Here is a 26,035-nt window from a genome sequence, read left to right as displayed (position 1 = left end):
ATTGATTTTATTTCACCTTTCCATCTCCAGTTTTTACTATTAAAAAAGAATGATCTAGAGTGTGAAGGTGATCGGGCTGTGACATCTGTCACCCCACCGATTGCCAGGGTTGATCTGACTGGCCAGGCGGGTGTCCCCCTCCTCCATCCCCACTCCACATGTGTCCCTCCCAGAGCTGCATACTGCACCCAGGATGGTGACTTTTCCCGAAAGAGGAGGATGTTCTTTGGTCAGGAGCATGGCGGTACCTGTGCTCTCCTGCTAGAACCCCTCCCACAAACCTTCAGGGTCCATTTGTGGAAAGGAGGGTAGTCAAACTTCCAATACATCCAAATGAGGTGCTGCTTGTGGCAGCCTGACTTTCTTTAAGAAAAAAAAAAAAAAAAAAAGTCTAGAGCTGCGCTGTCCAATATGGTTGCCAGTCACCATATGCACTTACTGAAATTACTTAAAGTTTATTAATAAGGTAATGTAAAAGTATTATTTCCTTTCTTTTTTTTTTTTTTTAATGTATTTATGATAGTCACACATAGAGAGAGAGAGGCAGAGACGCAGGCAGAGGGAGAAGCAGGCTGCATGCACCGGGAGCCCGATGTGGGATTCGATCCCGGGTCTCCAGGATCGCGCCCTGGGCCAAAGGCAGGCGCCAAACCGCTGCGCCACCCAGGGATCCCCGGTAATGTAAAAGTAAATTAAAATTCCATACAGTGTCCACATCATGGCCACTGGCTGCTATACCAGACAGCACGGGTCTGCATTTCTATCACTGCAGAAAGTTCTGTTAATACTGATAAAGATTTACCTTTACCATGAGCCATCAATCTGATTACTGCATCTTCTCTAAGAGTATGAGAACCTCTACAATTTGGTATAGCCAACAATAAAGTGCCAGTACTTGTATAGTTCTTTAGAATTTACAGAGCTCTCTAACACAAAATGTCATTGTATCCTTAAATCAGCCCAGTGACGTAGAGGGGGCTGGTGGTATTATTGTCCTTATACTGTATTTGGGGAGTGATTTGGTTTTGTTGGGACTTCCATTGAGGTCTGTGACAGTCTTTTAGTTCCTGACATAATAGAACACTGTTTTCACCAACAAAGCACTTAGATTAAAATCCTTATAAAACTTCAGTTTCCATAAAAAGTTTTAGAAATAACATTTATGGTAAACATGACTTACCATAGTTATCCAGATTATTTTATCGTAAGTCTGGGTTGGAACTCAGAGGAAAATAATACTTCACTATTCCTTTTTGATTTTTTAAGGCAAATAATACACATGTAATTATTCCCATTTTAATGATGTTTTACTTTATTAAAAGCATAGGCCTAATTCTTGGCTTGTGGACAAAAACAAGATTCTCATGGAATAGAAAGAAACTGGAATAAATATGCATAAAAAGAAAAAGTTATTAAAGAGAACAGGTTTAAGGTACATGATACATGATCACTGGCATATTGTGGTTCAAACTGAGCCTGTCTCCTCTGAGTTACTGTGGTGCTGGTGTCAGAGCTTTGCACACGAAACCAACTCCCCCCTCCTCTGCTTTCCACAGGGAGAGAAGGGAGCCCATCTTCCTTGTAGGAACCAGAAAGAGTGCATGCTGAATAATACTCATGAAGAAAAATGGTGAAGTAGGCAAATATAAAAATGACAGGCAAATGTAAAACTTTTAGGGTAATACTTTCTAAAAATGAAAACATAAATGAAATTAAGAGTTGTTGAGTTCCTATGTATACTATATATGTATGTGTGTGTATAGACATTTTAAACTGGTTTTAATTTTGTCAATGAAATATTTGAAAAATTCCTGTTCTAGGCAGTTTCTGTTTCCTAAATGGGCTAACCACCTGTGCTCAGCTGTGCCCTGTCGGGAGTCCCCATGTGGAGGGAGGTAGGCGCCAGAGAAAGGCACCAGGTCCGAGTGGCAGCAGGCAGAGCAAGCCAGACAGCTGAGCAGCTCCCAAGTTGGAAACCTCCATCCTCTCAGCATATGGAGGGTAGTGGAATAAATGTTTATGAAAACAAATCTAATTAATTAATTAAGCTCTCCTGTTAAAGCTGTAGGTATTACTCTGCCCTCATATGCTTGCCTCAGTTTTGCAAACTGGCTGAGCCAGACCCATCATCCTGCATTCAGCTACTTTTTTTTTTTTGTTGTTGTTGGTGTTCAATTTACTAACATACAGAATAACACCCAGTGCCCGTCACCCATTCACTCCCACCCCCCGCCCTCCTCCCCTTCTACCACCCCTAGTTCGTTTCCCAGAGTTAGCAGTCTTTACATTCTGTCTCCCTTTCTGATATTTCCCACACATTTCTTCTCCCTTCCCTTATTTTCCCTTTCACTATTATTTCTATTCCCCACATGAATGAGAACATATAATGTTTGTCCTTCTCCGACTGACTTACTTCACTCAGCATAATACCCTCCAGTTCCATCCACGTTGAAGCAAATGGTGGGTATTTGTCATTTCTAATAGCTGAGTAATATTCCATTGTATATATAAACCACATCTTCTTTATCCATTCATCTTTCGTTGGACACCGAGGCTCCTTCCACAGTTTGGCTATAGTGGCCATTGCTGCTAGAAACATCGGGGTGCAGGTGTCCCGGCGTTTCATTGCATTTGTATCTTTGGGGTAAATCCCCAACAGTGCAATTGCTGGGTCGTAGGGCAGGTATATTTTTAACTGTTTGAGGAACCTCCACACAGTTTTCCAGAGTGGCTGCACCAGTTCACATTCCCACCAACAGTGTAGGAGGGTTCCCTTTTCTCCGCATCCTCTCCAACATTTGTGGTTTCCTGCCTTGTTAATTTTCCCCATTCTCACTGGTGTGAGGTGGTATCTCATTGTAGTTTTGATTTGTATTTCCCTGATGGCAAGTGATGCAGAGCATTTTCTCATATGCATGTTGGCCATGTCTATGTCTTCCTCTGTGAGATTTCTGTTCATGTCTTTTGCCCATTTCATGATTGGATTGTTTGTTTCTTTGGTGTTGAGTTTAATAAGTTCTTTATAGATCTTGGAAACTAGCCCTTTATCTGATATGTCATTTGCAAATATCTTCTCCCATTCTGTAGGTTGTCTTTGAGTTTTGTTGACTGTATCCTTTGCTGTGCAAAAGCTTCTTATCTTGATGAAGTCCCAATAGTTCATTTTTGCTTTTGTTTCTTTTGCCTTTGTGGATGTATCTTGCAAGAAGTTACTATGGCCGAGTTCAAAAAGGGTGTTGCCTGTGTTCTTCTCTAGGATTTTGATGGAATCTTGTCTCACATTTAGATCTTTCATCCATTTTGAGTTTATCTTTGTGTATGGTGAAAGAGAGTGGTCTAGTTTCATTCTTCTGCCTGTGGATGTCCAATTTTCCCAGCACCATTTATTGAAGAGACTGTCTTTCTTCCAATGGATAGTCTTTCCTCCTTTATCGAATATTAGTTGCCCATAAAGTTCAGGGTCCACTTCTGGATTCTCTATTCTGTTCCACTGATCTATGTGTCTGTTTTTTTTTTTTTTTTTTTTTTAATTTTTATTTATTTATGATAGTCCCAGAGAGAGAGAGAGAGAGGCAGAGACATAGGCAGAGGGAGAAGCAGGCTCCATGCACCGGGAGCCCGATGTGGGATTCGATCCCGGGTCTCCAGGATCGCGCCCTGGGCCAAAGGCAGGCGCCAAACCGCTGCGCCACCCAGGGATCCCTATGTGTCTGTTTTTGTGCCAGTACCACACTGTCTTCATTCAGCTACATTTTAACAAAGTCATCATTCTGCTGAGCATCACAAGTCTCAGTTCTATAGGCAGCTCCTGATTTGAATTCATGGAGAAATGTTTCTCTCTCCCTCTCCTGTCTTTACCCTCAGCCTAGCTGGATACCATGTGTTTTCGTGTTTTGATCTAATGGGCATCTAAAGCGTCAGAGACTATAAACAGGCTGCTCTGATCTCACAAGAGTATGGTAGCCACCTTCTGCATTGTCCTTTACAGGGTGGTCAGGCTCTGTTCCAGACAGATTCCCGTGGTGTTGTAATCCCAAACCGTGTTTCTCAAGATGGTGATACATGTTGTGGGGGAGTGGTTTGGAGGGGGTGGAATGCATAAGAATGGTCAGAAAAGTTCAGGAATGTACATACCAGGCTGCCCCCATTGCCCATCTGTAATGCATGTTATCATATTAAAAGGTTCTGAGAGGTTCTCTTCCATATAGGTACCTGTTGAACTTTGTCACTAGAATGCCTTTTCCTTGGGGGAAAACCTATTAGTGCCCTCTTTTTTGACTTTCTGATTGGAGATTGCTACCCTGGTGGCAGTGGGTATTTCAGAAAGCATTAAGGGCTTAGAGCTTGCCCTTTGGGGTCTAGGGTTGCCATCTCATAAACAAAAGACAAATTACACTTGTACAAAATCCTGTGAAACCATGGCCAGGTTTATTTCTGTCTGGCATACCTTAACCCAGTGAATTTAGATGTGCAGAATCCCTTCTCCACGAGATTTCCACATGGCAGGCCATCCTCTGTATTTAGGACCTGGCTATATTTTTCAAGTAAGTGTAATCAATACCCTTTCCATAGACTTGAAAAAATTGTAACTTACTACAGGTGTATATAAAACATCTTGAAAGTTTCTCTTTACTGGTTGCTTCAGAAATTGGAGTTGAATATATTTCAATAGTCATTTTGGTACAGTGATATATTAGCCCAACACTTCTGTTTATTGTGTGGTATTGATAAGTGAAACTTGTTTCCACCTTGTTATAACAGAAGCATTTTAGCCTCTTCTAAAGAATATATGGTGACTCTGGGTGTGCCACAGTGGCCATCATGCAGGAGCAATTAACTGATGATTTGACCTGATGATTTATGAATGATGGTTAACCTGAGTCAATTCATATTTGAGAAAGGTTTACAGTGATTAGTGTTAAATGTATTAGTGGAAAAAGTAAAATCGAGATCAAGAATACTTAGAATCATTCAGCCTGACCTATTTGACATTTATAGAACATTCCACACAAGAAATCCTTAGAAATATGTGTGTGTAGTCACACATGTACACATGTGGAGGGGAGAGGTGTAAAGTAACTTTATTACTACTTCTGTTGCCCTATTGGTGTTAGGAATGCGTTACAAGAGGATGTTCCCTGCATTGGTGTCAGTTAAAGCCATCAGATGCTATCATATGACACATTAATGCCCTACAAATTGCTTTCAAGCCCCAAGGTTTGCATACAGATATTTTTCTGAGCCAATATGTTAATAATAAAAGGATTTTTATGAACATTATTACTTGGGTGACTTGCTTATTTTAAGTTTCTAAAAATGTCATAAGTAACTGGGAGGCCATTCTCCTATATATTTTTAGAGACTCATAGCATGTTTCCTGTTTGGCAGGTCACCCAATTTTAAATAGTCACCCTTTGCATCCCCTGGTAAATGTAGAAAGATGCCAGGCAATTAGAGTAGAAGAAGTAAAGTCCGGGAAATGTGTCCATGCCTATTTGGCTTAATTGAATTAGTGTCTTTAATTGGGCTTCTGACACTTCTTTGTGATGAATGCTGATAGGATCTCCCTAGGAGGCCTGCCAGTGATTTCTCTGCTATTGATGGATCCTGGGGCTGCGGGGGTGGCAGTGGAGAAAACTGAGGGGAGGTTGGATGGCAGTTCTCAGCCCAGACTACAGCTGAGACTCTTCCCTTTTTGTCTGCATGCAAAGTGAAAAAGACCTCTGAGTGAGTGTGCCACCTCCCTTGGCCTTCCCGGAGGCTTAGTGGGCACAGCTGAAGAGTTTGGGTGGCCTTCATTTGGTCTTTTTGGGAAAATGGGCCTGCTACTCTTCCTGTGTTCAGGTAAAGGATTTCAGACACTAGGGCTTCCATCAGCACGTCTGTGTTAGAAGAAAGCAGGAAGGCTGGAGCAGCCACCTGGCTGAGGCCTGGGCGCAGCACGCTTGCACCCAGCGGTTCGGAGGAGGGCTGCGGAGTGAACTGGGAGGCCCAAACCGGAATGCCAGACGGCTGCTGCACACAGACTGCTAGCCGTGAGCCTGTCACCAGGGGCCGTCATCCAGACTTCTGCGAGGACTTGAGCTCAGATGGAATCCAGCAGTGGCTCGCGTTAGTGTGAGGGCTCACGTAGTGCCGTCTGAGGTGGACACTCAGCCCCACTGCGTTCTTAGGCTCTCTCTCAACTACTGTAATTGCAAAACCACGTTAAAAAAATAATCTACTTCTCAGTACAAATTGCCATTGATAGAAATTATCCCCCCTTTTTTTTTAATCTTCCAAGTATATGAGCAACGTGGATTCGTGGTGTAAAGCCTGTGGTGAGGTAGACCTTCCCTCGGAGCTGCAGGATCTGGAGGATGCCATTCACCACCACCAGGGAATATATGAGCACATCACCCTTGCTTATTCCGAGGTGAGTGGGCATTTCACTCTAGATGCAAAGAGAAAGTCGTAGACTTCCTGTTACACTGCAATTTTGTTGTGACTTTTAAAGTATGTGTGCTAGGGTGGGGGGTGGGGCTTGTGTAATACAGGGTGGTGAGCCTTGAGCGAATCTCCTGGCCCTCTGTGGATCTCCTCCAGAGTGCTTATGTTTTTTCATCTGCTAGAATAAGTGAAATTTCAACATTCTGATCTTGCAAGTACTTAGGAAATACATATTTTTGCATGCTATTCAGTCTAGCTGAACTCAATTTAATTTTCCTGAATGAAGCTTTCTAGAAAGGAGGGAAACTTGATAATGCCTCATGTTTTGGATCAAAAAGCATGCACTATTTTGTTTTTAAGATTTATGTATTTATTTGAGAGAGAGCATACAAGTGGGAGGGGCAGAAAAAGAGGAGAGAATCTCAAGCAGACTTCCCACTGAGTGTGGGGCCCATGTGTGGTTCAGTCTCACAACCCTGAGATCATGACCTGAGCCGAAACCAAGAGTCAGATGCTCAACTGACTGAGCCACTCAGGTGCACAAAAACACACACTGTTTGAAGCTACTGGCTGTTTTAGAAATCCAAGTATTGTATTTTCCTTATTACTTTAAGGTAAATTATTTATTTATTATATCTCTGTCTTATTTATTGCCCCCTTTTTCTGGGCCACATTTTTAAAATTTCATTTATTATTATTAGAGGGAGAGACAGACACACACGCTCATGTGCATGAGAGGGAGGGAGAGAATCTTAAGTAGGCTCCATCCCACCACCCTGAGATCATGACCTGAGCCTAAATCAAGTGTTGGATGCTTAATGGACTGAGCCACCCAAGTGCCCTTGGCACAGGCCTTTTTTGAGGACTTTATGTGATCACTTACTTAATGTTCACAACTCTGGGGCACATGTCTTTGTTGGTTGTGCTGTTAAAATGAGGAGACCAAGGCTCCGAGATGAGATGACTTGTGCCAGGTCAGCCACTGGAGGAGATGGAGCAGAGACGTGAACCCAGGCAAGCAGGTTGCATGCTCTCAGCCACCATCCTGCTGCCTCTGGGTGCTCTCACATGCTAGTGAGTGCAGAGAGCTTGAGCTGTGTCTCCCTCATCCACGTCGTGGTCATCAGGCCAGTCTGCCTTTGTGATACTGGTTAAATTCCCAGAGGGGGGTGGGGGTGCATGCCTGTTTTCAGCAAGGTTTCCCCCACTCTCCTTTCATTGTTGGCGTCTACAGTTGTGTATGTGGTGATGAAAGATCACCAGAGACTGGAGTAAGAAATAGTACAAAACCCCTGGCAGAGGGCAGGGCACAGAGTGGATGCTCAGTATATCCACATCTTCCTTGATTGGAACTACAAAAACACTTGTCAGAGTCAAAGGGAAGAAATTGGTGGCTTGCTTTTCAGTCTGGCACTTCCTGCTTCACCAAGCAGCTACCACTCTCCTGTCCTTGGGCCCGGGCCTCCAGATCCTTTGGTGTCTTTGGGCGAATGGAAGGGATATGTGGATGTGCGCAAGGCCTCGATATTTACTTCAGAATCTGGTCACACCTCCTGCCCTGAAGGTTGAAATCTACATGATTGTTCTCTGGACACCTTTTTATCCAACAAGATCCCCCTCCCCCTTTTTTTTTCAGCACTGTTTTATTTTGTCCATGGAGTGTTTACAAAAGTCCACTTTGTATTCTTAATTTTGCACCCAATATATTTTTAGCTAATTTGGTTATCTGGTTCATTTAGGACCTATATAAGTATTAGTGACAGTGTTTTTAATTTGTTTATTATTTAATTTTTAGAGGGGGTTGGGAGAGAGAAGGGAGAACAAAAATCTGAAGGAGGCTTCACGCCCAGCGTTGAGCTGCATGTGGGGCTGATCTCACCTCCCTGAGGTCATGACGCGAGCTGAAATCAAGGGTTGGATGCTCACCCGACCAAGCCAGCCAGGTGCCTAGTGATAGCCTTTTTAATAGTAAAAGTGAAAGTTGAACAGATCTGTAATTTTTTCATCACATTAGTTCATGAGGATTACTGTGAGTTCCAAAAAATATTAAGTCCTTTCTCCCTAGAGTACCATCTCTAGGCATTGTCTGACTTTGACCTGTAATAAAGAAAGTGAGTGATATCGTCTACCGTGTAAGTAGGCCTTCACTCATCTACTTACTAATGATTTTCTTGGGAGCTGCATTTTGGTTACCGGATAGGTTCCAGACCTCTTTAGGGTTGAATAGCTCACTCACAAGGTGATCAGCAGCAGCTTGGCCACAGCCTTTGCTGACACAACTTTTGTCCGAGTCAGCCTGACCTGACCAGTGGCATCCTCTGCTACAATGACCAGTTCAGTCTGCCTCTTGCCTTTGAACTTCTAGTCAAGTACAGAATCTGTAGAAATGGGGCATCTTGACATGGAAACTTAACCTGTGGTGCAGTTTCATTAAATTTTATATTGCTATTAAAGTCTTAAATAGTTTGATGGCAAGTAAACTGCTTTTCAGGCTAAGGGCTTAAACCACAATTTTTAGCCTAAAAACATGTTGTGACTGAGCTATAAACTTAAGGAAAACAGTAACCTAACAGTGAAATGAACAGGAAAGACTTTCAATAGAACAGAACAAACTTTTTTTCCTTTTTAATTAAAGTTTGAAATGGTTTCAGACTATAGAAACCATTTATAGAACCATATATAGAAACTATAGACTTCTCTTCCACATTTTTCCACATTTGCTCTCCCCACCCCCCGTCTCTGCAGTTAGTGAACCAGCTGTGCTACAGCACAGCCATCCTGCCCCCAGACCCAGCCCTAATTCCCATGGATCTCACTATGCCTGGCCCGGGGCCCTGTCCAACAGCATGTGTTACACTCAGTGGACACATCTCTTCAGCTTCCTTCACAGTGGAACATTCTTTAGTCTTCATGACAGTGAGAGAGAATATAGCTCATTCTCTAGGATGACCCTCAATCCCTGCCCATCCAGCCAATTTTCCTCCTGTGCTGTTAAAAACTGAGTGTCACAGCAGGGTCGCAGGATGCTGACCCCTCCTGCCAACTTGGTGAAGTTGGTGTCTGCAAGGTTTCTCCAGTGAAAAGTCACCATTAAAAAAATTTGGTTTTGAGCATTTTGTGGGAGATGGTTCTTGCCCCAATCAGCTACCCTTGTTGTGATGGCTGGCTTGTGGCCAGTAATCCTGCTCTATTTATTACGTGGTTTGCTACTGTGAGGAAGAACTTTATTTTCTCTCTTTCCTATCTTTTCATTATTTCAGTATGTATTTATGGTATATTCAACTCCAATACTCTATTTTGATGCTTAAACTGTCCATAGTTAGCCAGCAGAAGCCCCTTTTTGCGTGTGGTTTTCTTTTGTTTGTTTGTTTTTATTTTTGTTTTAATGTCCTTATCATTATCTGAGCACTCCTTACTTTCTTGTGTAATGTTCCCAGGCACATTTTGTACTTTTCCTGCCTCATCCCTGGGATCAGCCATCTCACCGAAGAGTTCAGTTACTTCTGTGGTGTGGTATTTAGACACTAAGATGGGGGCGCATAAGAGTGCTTGTTTGCTTGTGGGGTGTCAGTGCTTCTAGGCCCTCAAGGCAGACAGTCAGGAAACCTTTGTAGGCGGCTGTGTACCTGTCCACCCACCCACCTACCCATGCACGCATACACACCCACCTGAAACTGCTGCTGTGTCACCCTGTGTCTGTTTTAAACATCCACATGTCCGTACTGGTGCTTCCAGTTCTAATCCAATTAGGGCTCTTTCCAGCTTTTCCCTTTCTGTATTTACAAATCCTTCTCAGATGACAAGAAGCCTGGCTCCTCTTATCCTCAAATCTATTAACTGTTCAGTGAGTGAATTTTCTCAATCTGCTGAGTCTCCTAACCACTTTGGCTTCTCTGTATGCTTCTCTCCCCCACTCCCCGGATCCTTAGAAAGCCCATCAGGGGACACCTGTGCTGGCGCCCCCACCCTCACTGCCTCAGACCCTAGGCACCGTTTCCTCTTTGCCAGGAGGGGCGGGGAAGGAAGATGGGAAGGGAAGGCCTGCTTTTGATTTCAAAGTGATTTTTCCTTTCCTGAATTAGTGGTTTTCTAACTTTGGTGTGCTGGTTAGAGCAGCTGCTCATGCTCTATCCTAGAGATCGAGAATCTCTATCCATTTTTTTTTTTTTTTTTTTTTTTTTTTTTTTTTATTGATGATAGTCACAGAGAGAGAGAGAGAGAGAGAGAGAGGCAGAGACACAGGCAGAGGGAGAAGCAGACTCCATGCACCAGGAGCCTGACGTGGGATTCGATCCCGGGTCTCCAGGATCGCGCCCTGGGCCAAAGGCAGGCGCCAAACCGCTGCGCCACCCAGGGATCCCTCTCTATCCATTTTAATGGACGTACTTACTGATCTGATGACTCTGCTGCAGAGGCTTCACCGAGCACATACTGGGAGCTAGTCCTTACCCTGTTTGAAAGGGTTGTGATCTGCCTAGGAGGCACTCCTCCCAGGGCTGTGAACCACTGCTGGGGCACGGGGTCCATGAGGAATAGGGACATGTGAGAATGGGACTTGTTCATCCTTTCTCATTTTCCCTTCTTCTTCCCATACATTTTTTCTTTAAACAGTGCCTGCAGTTTCTTGTCTCTGATGACACAAATTTGCTGTGGAAAATCTAGCATTTTTTTTCCAAGACACAAACACCTGCTTTTCAGTGTTTTAATTAGACCCATCCTGTGGTGTTTCTATTTGTGATTTAGCAGCAGGAGCATACATGTGCCTTGTAAACACACACTTGCTGAAGCTTGCCACATTTGGGGCTTATATTGTCTGTTGTAGTTGATCAGAGGACAGTGAAGCAATAGACATGTCTGGGGTAAGCTATACTTTAAGAAACAGCATGTAGCATACTCATTTTTTACATTTTATTTTTAAGTAAGCAAACTCATCAACTACTTCTCCACAAACTAAATTCATACAGATGACTTTTATCTCAGCATGCCCATGATGTTATGCAAACCTAAACACTGAATGAATTGTGCAGTGAGCATCCATGCACCTGCTGAAGTCTTCGCATGAGTAGCCATTCTTGGGGCAGGAGGAAGAGAGATGGCACGTTGGCTTTGGCTGCTCTGATTTGCTGTGATATCAAGGTTTCATTTCTGTAATAGTTTCTCCATTAAGCAAATGTGCTGACATAATGCACACTTCAATGGGGCCTCATGGAAATGATCGGTTTGCTGCCTGTGAGGCCGATTGGCTTCCTTTTTTAAGGGACTATATATGTGGGTGATGGCATGATTAGTGTTAACAGCATATGAGAAAAACAGCTGAATGAGTCACGTTGATCGTAAACTTATAAAATCCTGCATCTTTGGTATATGGGGAAGCTCTGAGACCTTGCTCTAGAGGAGCTTCTGTAAGACGGTTGTTCCAAAGCCTCGTTAAGTATCGAAGCATTGCTGTTGATAGGCAGGGTGTGGAGTGGGTGTTTGGCACAGCATCTGAGGTGACAGATCCTGGAGCAGTCTCTCCCTGCCCTCAGGACTTGAAGCCTTGCAATGGCTTAAAGTATAAAGCAGTACAGAATGTCAAGTCCAACTGGAATCTGCAGAACATCCACGTTCTCTCATAGATCTGACTTAGTTCTCATAGATCTGACTTAGTTCACTTAGATCTGAAAACTTCCTGTTTTCATCTTATTTTGGTTCTTCCTTTCTGATGATCCTCTGTAGAGGTATCAGAGAGTCAAACGTGGTTAGATTGATCTGGTTTTGAGTAAGAAGCCTGATAGCTGAAAGCCCTAGAAACCTGCCTTTAGAGGACCATCCTAAGAACTTTGCCTGGGGAAAGAACCACCATCATCAGCAGGGAGCCAAAAAATCTGAAGGCAAGAACGTTGCCTTTTCTCTCTCAGGCACCTCCCTGAAACATGGGTAAATGCTTCTGCCAGTACAGGACTTTCAGGTCATTCGCCTCTGTTATTGGTAGGAGCTTCTTAGCGTAGTCATCTTACAGGTTTAACCTCTTGGTTCAGGGAGGAAGTGTACCTGTTTGGACAAGGACCATTGACCAGAATGACAGGACATGCGGACCCATTGTCACTCTTTCCTGCTTTATTAGAACTTTGACTTCAGAATCATTTCAGCAGGAGTTGGAAAGGATAGTGGTGGCTGTGAAGCCATTCCCAGGCTTAACCTGAAGGTGCGTGCTCAGCAGGCCGTGGCAAGCTCCAAGCCCTGCAAAAAAAAATCAAAACAAATTGTGTTGGTTTGAGCTGATGCTTTTCTTCACTATGTGCTAAGTGTCATCATTTCTGGTCATGCCTTTATATATCTTCTCTACTTTGCTTGTTTGGGTTATATCTGGAAAATAACATTTCATAGCACTTTGAGATCTACACCACCACATTTGGACTTAATTGACATATTGTAGGTCACGTGTGGTCTTTGGGTTGTGGTGATTTTTGCAGCCACAAGCAATAATCTCCAGCTATTGTTCCCTTTCCTTAGATCAGAGGAACCTTCTTTGTGTACATGAAGAAGATTCCTGATGGAATCAGGTTAGGTCTAACCTGATTTATGGGAAATGTAGAGTGCAAGTATCAGAAATAAGAATAGGGAAGTCTCTGTGAGCTGTGGTAGAACACAGGAATCCAGATCTTACCAGTCTTATAAATCTTATGTCCAGTTTGATTAAAAGTAAATATTCAGGGAATCCGGTGGTGGCTCAGTTGGTTAAGCATCTGCCTTTGGCTCAAATCACGATTTCTCAGGATTATGGGATCAAGCCCCATGTCAGGTTCCTTGCTCAGCAGAGAGTGTGCTTGTGCGGCTCCCTCCGCCCCACCCCTCACTCATGCTTGCTCTTTCTCTCTCTCGAATAAATAAATAAAATAATAAAAAAAGTAAATATTCAAGAACCAGATCGTTATTCTAGATTTTTAACAGTTAAGAATTTTCAGGGGATCCCTGGGTGGCTTAGTGGTTTAGCACTGCCTTCAGCCCAGGGAGTGATCCTGAAGTCCCAGGATTGAGTCCCATGTCAGGCTCCTGCATGGGGCCTGCTTCTCCCTCTGCCTGTGTCTCTGCCTCTCTCTCTCTCTCTCTGTCTCTCATGAATAAATAAATAAAATCTTAAAAAAAATTTTTTTCATTTTTCCTAACTGATTTAGTTATTAGAACATATTATTAGTTAATACATTTATGGAACATTAGTCTTTGTAAAATGTAATTTGCTCTGTGAAGACCCTGAGCACTGTATTCCAAGAAAAACAAAGAGCAGAACCTGAAAAAAATGAGCCAGTTCGATTTTTTTCAAAAATTACAGAAGTCCTGCTTTTTGATAATACAGGCTGATTTTCTTTTTTGCAACTATTGTCCCTTTGTGGGACAAGATTTGACTGCCTGAGAGCTAAAAAAAAAAATTTTTTTTAGACAAAACGCATAACTTCAATAAATTCATCTGGTTCTGTGGTTAAGAAACTACATCACATACTGTAAACATAGGCTATTTGTTTCAGTAAACTATATAGTAATATTTGGGCAGCTCTGTACTTTTAAGTGTCTCTCATTATTTCTCTTATGGTTATTCTATACCATTTAAAAATTTTTATTTCTATGCAATAGAATGGTAGCCTTCATAAATTTGTAGAATTTTTTTTTTTCTACTTAATACTCTACTTATGAAGACAGTCATTTTGCTGAAAGTCACTGAAATAGAAATGATATTCTTTATGTGCTTGAATATCTCGTCTTTTAAATTGATAAATCTACAAAAGCTACACTGAGGGGCACCTGGGTGGCTCAATTGGTTAAGCGTCTGCCCAGGTCATGATCCCAGGATCCTGGGATGGAGCCCTGTGTGAGGCTCCCAGCCCAGCGGGGAGTCTTCTTCTCCCTCCTTGCCTCTGCCCACCCCAGTGTTCTGTCTTGCATGCACTTGCTCTTTCCCTCTCAAATAAACAAAATCTTATTAAAAAATTAAAATAAAAGCTGCACTGAAATAGAATTGTTTCCAAAACGAGAATGTGCTGTCTGGTCTCCGTGGCTGTAAGAGATGTTCTCTTGCCTGGAATCTTCCCCACCACTTCTGTTGCCACAGTGTCTTCCACTGACAAAATTTGCTTTCTGTCAGTGTAGAAGTCCCAAGGCTGGCAGTGCAGGGCTGGTGCAGTAGCTCTGTTAGTAAGAGATCTCTGGATCCTTTTGTCTTTTGCCTCTTTTAGGAGGTAGGCTGCCATCCTTAAGGCTGCCTCAAGGTTAGTATTAGTTGCCAAAGCTCCAGCCATCTCCACCAAGTTCTTGGCAGCAGGGAAGAGAAAGAAGCAAGGGGGGCAGGAGATGACATATTCTACTTCCTAAACGTCTTTCCTGGAAGCCCCCTCAACATTTTTTTGCTTCTGTACATTGGCCACTCCTTTTGGAAGTGAGGTTGGAAAATGCAGTTTTATAACCAGGGAATTGCCACTGCTGGCTGTTGGGGTTTGGCTGTCAAAGAGGGGCCAGAGGACACCGAGGAGGTAACTATCAGTTTCTGCCATACTCTGATCTCTAGCCTTCTAACACATATTCACTAAATCACATGCTCTCTACATTTCTCGACTTCTGTTTATTATAAGGAGTAAAACTTAGAGAAGATATTTATAAGAATTCTTGCTAAGTTCTGTAGAATGTGGAATGTATGGCTTGGGGCACTGATTTTCAGTCGGAGAAGCTGCACCCCCAATGATTAACAAAACATTTTCTGTGATGCGTACTAGAATAAAATGTATGAATGATCTATCTTCACAGAAATTTATATGTGTGCATGTATGTAAATCATATACTACTATATAGGTTAGAGACGAAGGTGATTTATAATAAAATATGTTCCTATAAATGCCTAAGTACGTGCAAATAGATGAAAAAAAATTAGATATTCAGATTTTTATCTGTGTTGGCCATAGGTAAAAAAGTATTGTGAATACAGCAAATGCAGACTAGACATGTGTTCTATTGGGACACCAATACAGAGAATGTTAGTATTGTGCTGTTGCTTTGAAATGCTAAGCAGCTCTTATAAAATTCCAAAGGAAACCAGGCACTGTTTTGCTTTGATCAACATGGTAAATTCATTCCTGGAAAAATTGGTGTATGTTAAAGTAGGCAAAAAAAAAAAAAAAAGAAGAACCTTCATCTGTATGTTAGAGCCTAGCTCAGATGATTGAGCAGGATAGGTGGTCATTTTGAGGTCTCTCCTACCTTTCTGGATCCTCCTCAATGAGTTCCTGCCCAAATCCATTACAGAGCCTCCCTTTCCAAAGTCATTGTGTTGAAAATGCCACCTGAGATTCAGTGGCTCCTGGGGGTGACTCCCTGCTTTACAAGACTTAGGTTTTCACCATTTTTGTTTTTATATCTTCCTGATGCTAAGTGGGTTAGTTGGCTCTTTGTCACCTGCCGTCTTTGGTGGTTTCTGCTGAAGTTTTGCTAATTTGACGTGTTGGATCAGTTTTAATCAAATATGTTCCATTCCAGCACAACTTTAAAGTTGTGAGAGCATGGAAGGAAATTCCACAGGCTTCTGCCTGCAGGGGCTTTCTGCATGGGTCTGTCCCATTCACCTCTCTCTCTCTCTCTCTTTTTTTTTTTCTTCTTTCTCTTTCTCTCTCTCCTGTGGGTTTGCCTTGTTCTGTACTCAAGACTCTCAGTTGCTTCTCCTTTCAGTAGAATACCTGTGAGGCTTTCAGATTCAGAAGTATCTGAGCACAGAGATCATGGCGCTGAGGACTTATTCCGAAGACTCGCTACCTTTATTGTCTGATGTGGTAGTATTTTTTCCTACTGCATCCGGCAGAGTCATTTATAAATCTTAAGATTCACTTACATTTGAAAAATACACAATGTTTTTCTTTCCATATTCCACTCTTACCTTTGCTTACTTATTTAGCTGGTCTGAATGCTTTCATTTCATTATAATTTGGTAGTTAGCTGCCATAGTATAGAAATAATATTGAAGTCTCTTAAAAAATGATGGCACTTTAATTAAAATTTCTTTAAGTTCATGAATCAAGTAAAACAGCACTTTAAAATTTTTTATTATTGGAAGTAGAAATGCTCTCCAGCTACATCAGAAAGTTTAAGGATGGGATCCCTGGGTGGCGCAGCGGTTTGGCGCCTGCCTTTGGCCCAGGGCGCGATCCTGGAGACCCGGGATCGAATCCCACGTCGGGCTCCCGGTGCATGGAGCCCGCTTCTCCCTCTGCCTGTGTCTCTGCCTCTCTCTCTCTCTCTCTCTCTCTCTGTGACTATCATGAATAAATAAATAAAATCTTTAAAAAAAAAAAAAAAAAAAGAAAGAAAGTTTAAGGATATATTCTTTGCCAAGGGCTACATATTGATTATTTATTTAACTGAGGTTTCAAGATTCAACGTTAAAATTTTGTTCCACTGTGATTATTTAATTCTAACATAATGTCTCAAGAGAAAATTATTACATTTAAATTTTAATTTGCAGATGCCCCAGCAATGCAGTTATATCAACTGACATATGCCGCTTACGGCAAAATACTATCTTTATGCATTAGGAACGGCCTCTACTATAATGTGTGAAAATGAACATCCTTTCATTTTAACTCCTGTGTTTTACCACGTTTGGTCGTGTGGCTTTGTTTTAAATTTTATTTTGTTCTTGATAAAACATTGAGTAAAACTACAGTTCCTGTGTGGCGTAAGTGTGTGTGAGTGTGTCACACATGCACCCGGGCATGGAGCTGGGATCGCAGCCGGGGCGAAGCTGCGGACCCTGGGTAACCGACCCTCTGTCTTATCGGAAGGTGAGCCAGGATGGGAAGTCACTCCTCGACAAGCTCCAGCGGCCTTTGACTCCTGGCAGCTCCGACTCCCTCACGGCCTCTGCCAACTACTCCAAGGCTGTGCACCATGTCCTTGATGTCATCCATGAGGTGCTGCACCACCAGCGACAGCTTGAGAACATCTGGCAGCACCGCAAGGTCCGGCTCCACCAGCGGCTGCAGCTGTGTGTGTTCCAGCAAGACGTTCAGCAGGTCGGTGTTGGGGCCCGCTTTCCCGCGGGGGATGGGCTTGGGGGTGTTGGTGCTCACAGGTCGAGTAGCTGAGGAGGCCAGGGGAGATGGAAGGACACCGCACACACAGCTACTTTGCTTTTCGTGAGTGACTGTGGTGTTGAGAATGTGCACTCAGGCACCATCGGCCCAGCTCACGTCCGCAGAGCTGGTGAGGCGGTGCAGGGAGGGCCTCAGCTGGAGGCTATGACGTGTGTTCTTGAAACAGGTCATCCCCAGTTACCTATACCCATGAGACTGATGCAGGAGGTGCTTCTACCCCTTGTCTACAATTTAGCATTTGCATGTCCTCTGCTGACTGAAGCAGTCAACCAGCCGTGAGTAGATAGTACCGTCCCTGGTGCTTAGCAGTTATTAGTCTAGTTAACAAAAGTGCAGTTTCATGACTGTTAATTTCTAAGCAGTTTTCATCTTTTTTTGTTATTATTGTTAGAAATAAGAGTAAGCCTAGTTTCCATGCTGTTTATGCCCCTATTATGGAGTAAAAATGATCAGCCTGCTGCCAGGGTTTGGAGGACTAAGGCTGAGGTAGCATATAAAACATGATATAGCTTTAGTGATAGTCAAGATAATAGTTGTGTCCTTGCCCCAAAGTGGAGGGAAACAAGGGTGTGGACGAAGTGTGGACACTGGGGCTGAGGGGATTCTGGGGTCTGTATGCAAGAAGTCTGTGGCATCCAAAGGAGTTGGCGTGCTGTCACAGCGTAGGTCTGGAAGAAAACCTCTGTCCTTCCCTGAGCACCTGAGAGCCCCAGAGTGTTGCTCAGACATGTACAGGTTCAGATTTCACTACCCCCAAGTGTCAACCAAAGGCTAATGGGCTTTCCTGCTCAGGGGGCTGAGATAGTAGAAAGCTGTGCTGTGTTCTGATGAACATATAGATTCTCTACTTTATTGACGATCATTCTTCACATGAGTCTAGTGAGTTCAGAATACTTTAAATTGCTCTATAATTTTTAATTTTCACATAAAATACTTTGGTTGTACTTACAGGTTTTGAGTTCTCTAAAGATTGCATAGACCAGTTGCCTCAGAAATGATCATTTTGATATTATTCATGCCTCTTTGCAATGCTATTTTAATCAAAGAGGATAATTGCCAGGGAAAGAACATAGAGCAGGGAGTGAACAGGGCAGGAGTCAATGTCAGGGAGTTATTTGTGAGAAATGAGGTGCCATAGTTGAAAGCATGAATATTAGCTTCTCCTAATTGTCTAAAAACTTTCACAAACCATAAAATCTTAAGTTTCAATGTAATTATTAAAGAATTTTCCCGCTCACCTCTCTGTCCTTTGGATCAAGTATTCATCACACATCCATGGACTTGTGTCTAAAGCAGCAGCAAAGCCTCTTCTTAACACCATCACCCCAGCTCTGATGGCTCCATGGGGCACCAAGCACATGAGAATAATCCACCAGACAGTTTATGGCAGGGGGAGGCACCTTTTGGGATAGGTGGAGGAGTCTAGCCATCTAATTTGGCACCAAGTACTTAATACCCTTGAGTTTGAAAACAATAAACATTAGATTTTGTATGTAGAAAGATAATTATGATAATTATGACCCCAGTTCTTTAAGCTAGATTTTTTCCCCCCCTCAAGCATCAGTAGGTTGGGTTGGATGTGAGCAGGAGAAAGTGTCTTGCAATACACATAATGCATATATGGTCCTATTAGCATTCCATAGAAAATAGATAATTGCTCTTTATGGGAAACGTTCTTTTGATTAAATGATCTGGAATGGTCTGGCTTGTTATGCAAACAGGAAATTGCTGTGTAGACTTGTAGAGCAAGAAGTGAAGTTGTTAAGATTAAGCAAAGCAAGCACTTTACCTCGAGGGAGTCCGTCGGATGTCAGAACCAAAAACATGTTTCTGAAACTCAAGCAATTATAACACGTGGAAATTTTTGCTGTATTTAGTATAGGCAAGGAGAGGTAAACTGAGAATAAATGGGAAAAAAATAGTAGTCCTTTAGAAAACATTGTTAGCAGATGGTAAATTTGTAAGATGAACACAAAATCCACAAAAATATAAGTCAACTAGATACCACAAGTGGTTAAGTGGTTTTTGCTTGATTGTTTTGAGTGATGAGAAAGCGTCTGTAAATACCGCTGGAAAAAAAGAAAAGCAACCACCTGCACAATAGGTGTGGAATGATGACATTTTTTATGGAAACAACCCTGCAAAAAAGTACATACTTGTCTGTGGAAAAATCTTTGAAAGAATAGAAGCCAGAGTATCAGCAGCATGTTCTCAAGGAAGGGCAGGGGACAGTGGGAGGGTGGCATGAGGAGTTTGATCTTTGAAACATGAATGATTTCAGTTTAGTGTTTGATTTTTTTTTTTTTTTTTAAACAAGCAAAGGGAATTTTGTAGTTTCTATACCGAGGGTGTTTCAGATACCCAGCTGCCAAGGTGGAGAGGCAGGTGCTACCATTGCATGGCCCCTTACCTCTTGTCCAAATCCAAGGCTGGAGGAGTGTGGTGAAATGACTTACTCAGATGTGTGTGCTACCTGCTAGCGAGCAGAGACCTTTGTCATTATTAGCTGAAAAATAAAATAATACCACATTTCTTGATGATCTAGTAATAGACATACTCCCATTACCTTATGTTCACTGTTAGAGCAACCCTCAGTGGATGTTTGGTTGTGTTACTGCTGAGCAGTAGTCTTCAGCTTAGAGCAAGCTTAAGTTTGCTCTAACAACATCACTTCTGCTGCACTTGTTCAGGTGGAGTGATACTTGTGGAAGTAGCCCATAGTGCTTTGATCTCAAACTCCATTTCCTACTCACTGGTTCAGTCTGCCTGCTTCTCAAATTGGTGCCATTTAGTTAACTCCAACACGTCGGCCAAGGTGGAAGGACCCCAGAACGCTGCTTTCCTGAAGTAGGCTGCCCTCCCCAAAGAAGCATAGGAGTCCTCAAGGGCTGGAGGCCCCTGGGCTCCAGCTTCCTGTCCTGCCAGCTCACATGTCCTGCAGTCTTGTATTCCATCTGCTTTGGGGGAAGAGATTCATCCATTTCCCACCCTTCTAACTCCCACTGTTGGCTTTCAGCTCCTTCTGAGCCTGGTTACTAAGATAACCCTCACCGTCCAGTCTCTCCCTATGTTCACAAAAGGTTAATAAAGCTGGCTCTAACCTACTAGGAAGATGAGCACCAGCCTCCATCGGCCCCCAGTTTCCTGATCCCTAACCAAACACTTACTTTACCCTCCAGTACTCCCTAATCCCAACGGAGAAGCTCCTAGAAAAGATGGCAATCCTCTAACCATTCTTATCACCAGCCACAACCAAAACTGCAAGCATGGTAATGTAAACAGAAGAGAATGCTAAATAGCTAGAGCTCTATAAGGATTCTGGTGATTGGGACAAGAAAAATCAACCCTCCTAACTGAAATTAATGAGCAAAGGACAATCAGGTTGAGAAACCTTCATTTAAATGCTAGGTCTACTGTAAGTGATGCCAACCAAGAACTCCTGAGTCAAGCATTACGATGAGATGGCTTTTAGTAGCATAAGGACAGCAGCCTAGGACCCAAGGCAAACCTATAAAATAGCTTTTCTATGCACCTGACACCTGTTCCTTTGCCTTCTGGTAGATCCTGACTTCAGAACCCTGCTGCATTTCAGACTCTCATTTTACATTCAAGTGGCAAAAATCTTTACTAGAGACCTTACCACATCTGCAAAATCCCCAAGCACTGAAATAATCCCTTCCTTCCTCAGCCACTCCTAATTCTCCAACATCAAGCAAAGCTTCTGTCCTTTTGAGCAGATCTCCCAGTTAGATCACTTGTTTCCAATGAGGCCAACTCGCCTCCACTCCAGCATAAATGAAGATACATGTAACCCAAAAAGAATCTTTAATAAGCAAATTGGGTCATTTCTTTTTTCTTTTCTTTTTTTAAAGATTTCATTTATTTATTCATGAGAGACACTGAGAGAGAGGCAGAGGGAGAAGCAGCTCTCCACAGGGAGCCCAATAAGGGACATGATCCTGGGACTCCAGGATCATGCTCTGAGCCAAAGGCAGATGCTCAACCACTGAGCCACCCAGGTGCCAAATTGGGTCATTCCTTAAATTTCTTCATCTACTCGTCCATTCACTCATTCAACAAATACTGAACTGAGTCCCAGACACTTGGGAAACACCAGTGACTAAAATACAGATTGCTGCCCCATGGTCCTCACACTTCTGCTCTCCAAGACTCCCCCTTGACATGCACAGGCATCCACAGTAGGACTTTCCCGGTCTCCTCAACTGGAGTTTCACTCCCTCCAGTTCACTCAGCACTGCCACCAGGGCAAGCTTCCTAACACATGTAGGATCACGCCATCCACCCCTCACTGCCTCACTGCCCATTAAGTCAAAATGCACACCACACAGGCAGTGCATGGCATGAACGCCGTAGTGAGGTGGGGGAAAGCATGAGCTCAACAGGTTGGCTGTGAAGGTAAGAGAGCAAAGAAACATTCATGTTAGAAAGCTCACAAGGCAGTGAACTGAGCCAGGTGCCACACATGTGTTCCTCACTTAAGCCTCACAGCCACTCACAGGTTGTTCCAGGCCCTGGCACCAATTTACAGCACTCAGTCAAGGTCCATCGTGTCTCTTCAGTGGCATCCCATAGCTTACAGAACCAAGTCGCAAGCTTTCATCACGAGGTCACCTCTCCACCACCTGCCCTTCTGTGTCTTGAGCTCATCACTGCAGTACCTGTGGCCCAGTCCTTTATCTACCGACTTTCTACCCATCCTTCAAAATCAGCTCAAGCCCTACCACTCCCGTGAAGATGTCCATGGCACCCTGGCAATTGTTATTCCTGCCTCTATTACAGGACTCTTCATTTTCCCTGTATACCAGACCATTGATATTTGAGATTGATACAGACAAAGCTTTATGTAACCCCTGCATTTGCACAAATCATTAGAGCACAGATAGTGTAATCACCCTTAAAAACGCATGTGCAAGGTAGGCAGATGACAAGGATGAGAGTGGCTGGCTATACTTACTCCTTCAGTCCAGCTAACACCTTCATAGACATGACTCACATTCATGCCCTGGCAAAATTATACCTGACAATAACCCAAAGACATTAAACACTAAATCTGAGCATATTATACCATTTATTAGACTATCAAATGATCTGCTTTTACAAGATTACAGTTCCTCGAGAAAAGGAGATGTATATAACACAGTTACCTTGGTATCTCTGAGGGTCACACAGATAAGTAAGAGGTTTTGAAAAAAAGAATGAAATGTGAATGAGAAGAATCTAAAGGAAACCGGATTTGTTTGCTGATGTTGCTTAATTGCTCATTCTTTGTTATATTCGTTAAACTAATGATGTTGCTTAATCACTCATTCTTTATTATATTCGTTAAAATACCATTGATTTGATAAGAAACCTCTGATCTAAATGATTGTTTCAAGAGCACCTATTTAAAAATGGCACTGGGAAAAAAAATGAAAAAGCCCTGGAAACACAGTATGCCAAACAAGGTCAAACAAGGAAGTAACTCAGTGAAACTGGATTCATTTTGGTTTTATAGGGAATGTAGAATGGGCAGGGAGGAAATTAATTTTTGCCACTGGAAAAATCTGATTTTATATTAAAAAAAAAAACCTAGTTAGAATGTTTTAGCATTACCTTGGTTTTTTCTCGCTTGGTGTGTTTGTGTTTTATCAACTGAAAAAATGTAACTTAGAAGGAGTTCCCATTATGACAAAAAACATTTATTCACTGACTATGTGTCTTTAAAATGGTACCTGGAATTCACAGGTATTTGGATACTTTTCCCAGATACTCTTTGAATCTGGAGTTCCCAGTAAAACCAAACTGGCTTTGTGTGTTCTCAGTTGTTTAAGTCTGAGATCTTATCTAGTTTGTACAAATAGCCAACCTAGAGCTGGGACTCTAATTTTAGAAATATTTTTACAGCATGCATATAATATCTACAAGCCATGATGTAATGTAATGATGAGCTAGAGTGTGAGTTTAGGGCTGGGAAGACCTGCACATGAATCTCTTTTTTTTTTTTTCTTTTTAATTTTTATTCATGATAGTCACAGAGAGAGAGAGAGAGGCAGAGACACAGGCAGAGGGAGAAGCAGGCTCCATGCAGGGAGCCCGACGTGGGATTCGATCCCGGGTCTCCAGGATCGCGCCCTGGGCCAAAGGCAGGTGCCAAACTGCTGCGCCACCCAGGGATCCCTGAATCTCTTTTCTTGATCTTCATTCTTGGGCAAATCACTTCTCTTCCCGGAGCCTCCATTTCTTGTCAAATAGGGACAGTAATCAGAGTTCACTTTCTCTTTTGTAGCCCTTGGGGATGGGTGTGTTGAGGGGTTAAGGGTTTTTCAAACTTTAGGAAGATGACAGAGTGCATATGCTGTGTGATACAGGACGCTCTAGTGGGGCCTGGGCCGTCGGCCACACTCTAAAGGAAAACATGGAGCTTTCTGCAGCCAAATGCACAAGGACTCTACACTATACTAAGGGAGTCAGATCTTCTTGCCAATGAATTTTGGGGACCAAGTTTTGAAAAAAATACTTAGAATTTCAGAACTGTTTCAGCTTTCTTGTGGATAAGAGATTATGGACCTGTGTGTGTTGCCGTCCCAAGCATAGCATGGAGTAATCTTTCAATAGATGATGCTGCCTGCAGTGACGTGATACGTGATGATGTTAGAAGGCTATTCCAGGCAGTTTTGAAGGAAAAATGTCTTCACATAGGTCTTCAAATAGTCTATTGTTGAGACCCAGGTTTGTGAGAATTCATTTCCTCTGATGGAGGTGTAGTATTTATTCACAAATTCTTAAAGAAGCCATTACTAGAAACAGTGAGTGTTAGATTGTAGGGGTTTGTCACTGATTACACAGGTCATACAAGATGGCCAGAGCTCTCTCATGTGAGTTGGGGGAAAGACACCACCAGCTGGTTTCCACGGCCTTTAACTGAGAGAGTTTGTAGTGTTTACTGTTCGTTGTAACATAGTCACTTCATCAGAGTTTGTTTGCCCAGGAGCCCCCAGCTGTTTGCAAACAATAACAGCTCTTTCCTTCCAGGCCTCATTGTGTCACCTGCATGGCACCTGAGCCAGCTCAAGAGGCAGGTAGACCAGAGGTTAAAAGAATGTACCCTCTGACCAGACTTTCTAGGTCTTTGTCCTCAGTATGGCTCTTCCACATGGAAGTTGAGGGGCCTTGGTCCTGTGTGTTCATCTGAGAAGTGGGAATATGCTGTGCCTCCCCTATCCCAGCTCATTGTGAGGATGGATGGCTCAGGGAACACATAGCCAGGTTAGTACTTGGTGCAACAGCAGGTTCTCAGACAACAGTAGGATTATTAGGTAAGAAATGAGCATAATCATACTTAGCATCCTCATGATCTATTTTGTAATTGCAAATAGGGAGTTAAGCTAAACAATATGTGAGGTTTCCTGCACATCTGACATTTTGACTTAGATGCTGAGATGGTATCTGTGCTGTGCCACCAACAGGTGGTTTGCTTTGGAGTGACTTGTTCTTGGGGCTGTTGCTGTGTCCGGACATTAGGGGGCACTGATTTACAGAGGAAGGAGCTCTCACATCCTCTGCACAGAGAGAGAGGTGGCATTGGGCCCCCACCGCTTGGCTCTTCTGCCCAGGAACCAGGTGGCCTTTTGTCTTTTACCCCAAGTTGGCAGCAGAGCAGCAAATCCCGTGCCAGCCTTGTTTCTGGGGTTGGGAGGTCACAAGACAAATGACAGCTGCTGGCTACAGCTGAGGTTGGGGAAGCCACTGGCTGGGTTAGGTTGATGAAGCCTCTCATTTGCAAGCATTTTTATGTTTTAAATGGAAAAGATTCTCCAGGGGCGCGCCCTGCAGCTTGAGGGCGAGGGCAAGGTGCAAGGTCCGACCCCCCCACCCCCCCAAGCTGTCTTTGAAATGCTCTTTGGACACCTACATTGATTCAGGATTCCTTGGCAATCTGGGAAGTGTTCACAGACTTGTAAAAGAAGCAAAAGCCTCATGGGGAATTTGGTTTTAAATATGAGCTGGATTTCATAATTGTCTACCACTGTTTTTTTTTTTTTTTAAAGCGCTTGGAGTTTGTACATTTTCTTTGAATTGAATTTGAATTTGAATTTAAAAATGTACATTTTTTTAAAGCACTTTGCAGTTTGTACATTTTCTTTGAATTAATTTCACGGTTGCTAGAAATTTATTCTCACTTGGTATTTACAATTCTGTCCAAAGGAACCACTAATAAAAGAAAAATTGTAACTCTGAGTTGTTGGCTCATAATAGCTTTAATTTCCAACATATGCTTCTTTTTTTTTTTTAAGATTTATTTATTTATTCATTCAGAGAGAGAGAGAGAGAGAGAGGCAGGCAGAGACACAGGCAGAGGGAGAAGCAGGCCCCATGCAGGGAGCCCGATGCGGGACTGGATCCTGGGTCTCCAGAATCACGCCCTGGGCTGCAGGTGGCGCTAAACTGCTGCGCCACAGGGGCTGCCCTCAACGTATGCTTCTTGACTTTTTCTT

The 26,035-nt window shown here is 42.9% G+C and overlaps 1 protein-coding gene across 7 annotated transcripts in view; it reads left to right on the top strand.

Annotated features, from left to right (window-relative positions):
* TRIO (trio Rho guanine nucleotide exchange factor) overlaps positions 1 to 26,035 on the top strand; it is a 355,982-nt gene that overhangs the window by 152,206 nt on the left and 177,741 nt on the right. For all 7 annotated transcript variants that reach the window (XR_012021603.1, XM_072807309.1, XM_072807307.1 and 4 more), the window contains exons 8-9: positions 6,284 to 6,415; positions 17,229 to 17,459. Coding sequence is in view for 6 of the 7 variants with exons in the window: in XM_072807309.1 (XP_072663410.1) it covers positions 6,284 to 6,415; positions 17,229 to 17,459 (363 nt within the window). In the remaining variant the exon portion in view is untranslated. The remainder of the gene's footprint in view (positions 1 to 6,283; positions 6,416 to 17,228; positions 17,460 to 26,035) is intronic.

The sequence above is a fragment of the Canis lupus genome, chromosome 31 (assembly GCF_048164855.1).
Source record: "Canis lupus baileyi chromosome 31, mCanLup2.hap1, whole genome shotgun sequence".
In the NCBI taxonomy this organism is placed as follows: domain Eukaryota; kingdom Metazoa; phylum Chordata; class Mammalia; order Carnivora; family Canidae; genus Canis; species Canis lupus.
Note: the sequence above shows the minus strand (reverse complement) of the source record. Positions and strands in the feature narration are given on the sequence as shown.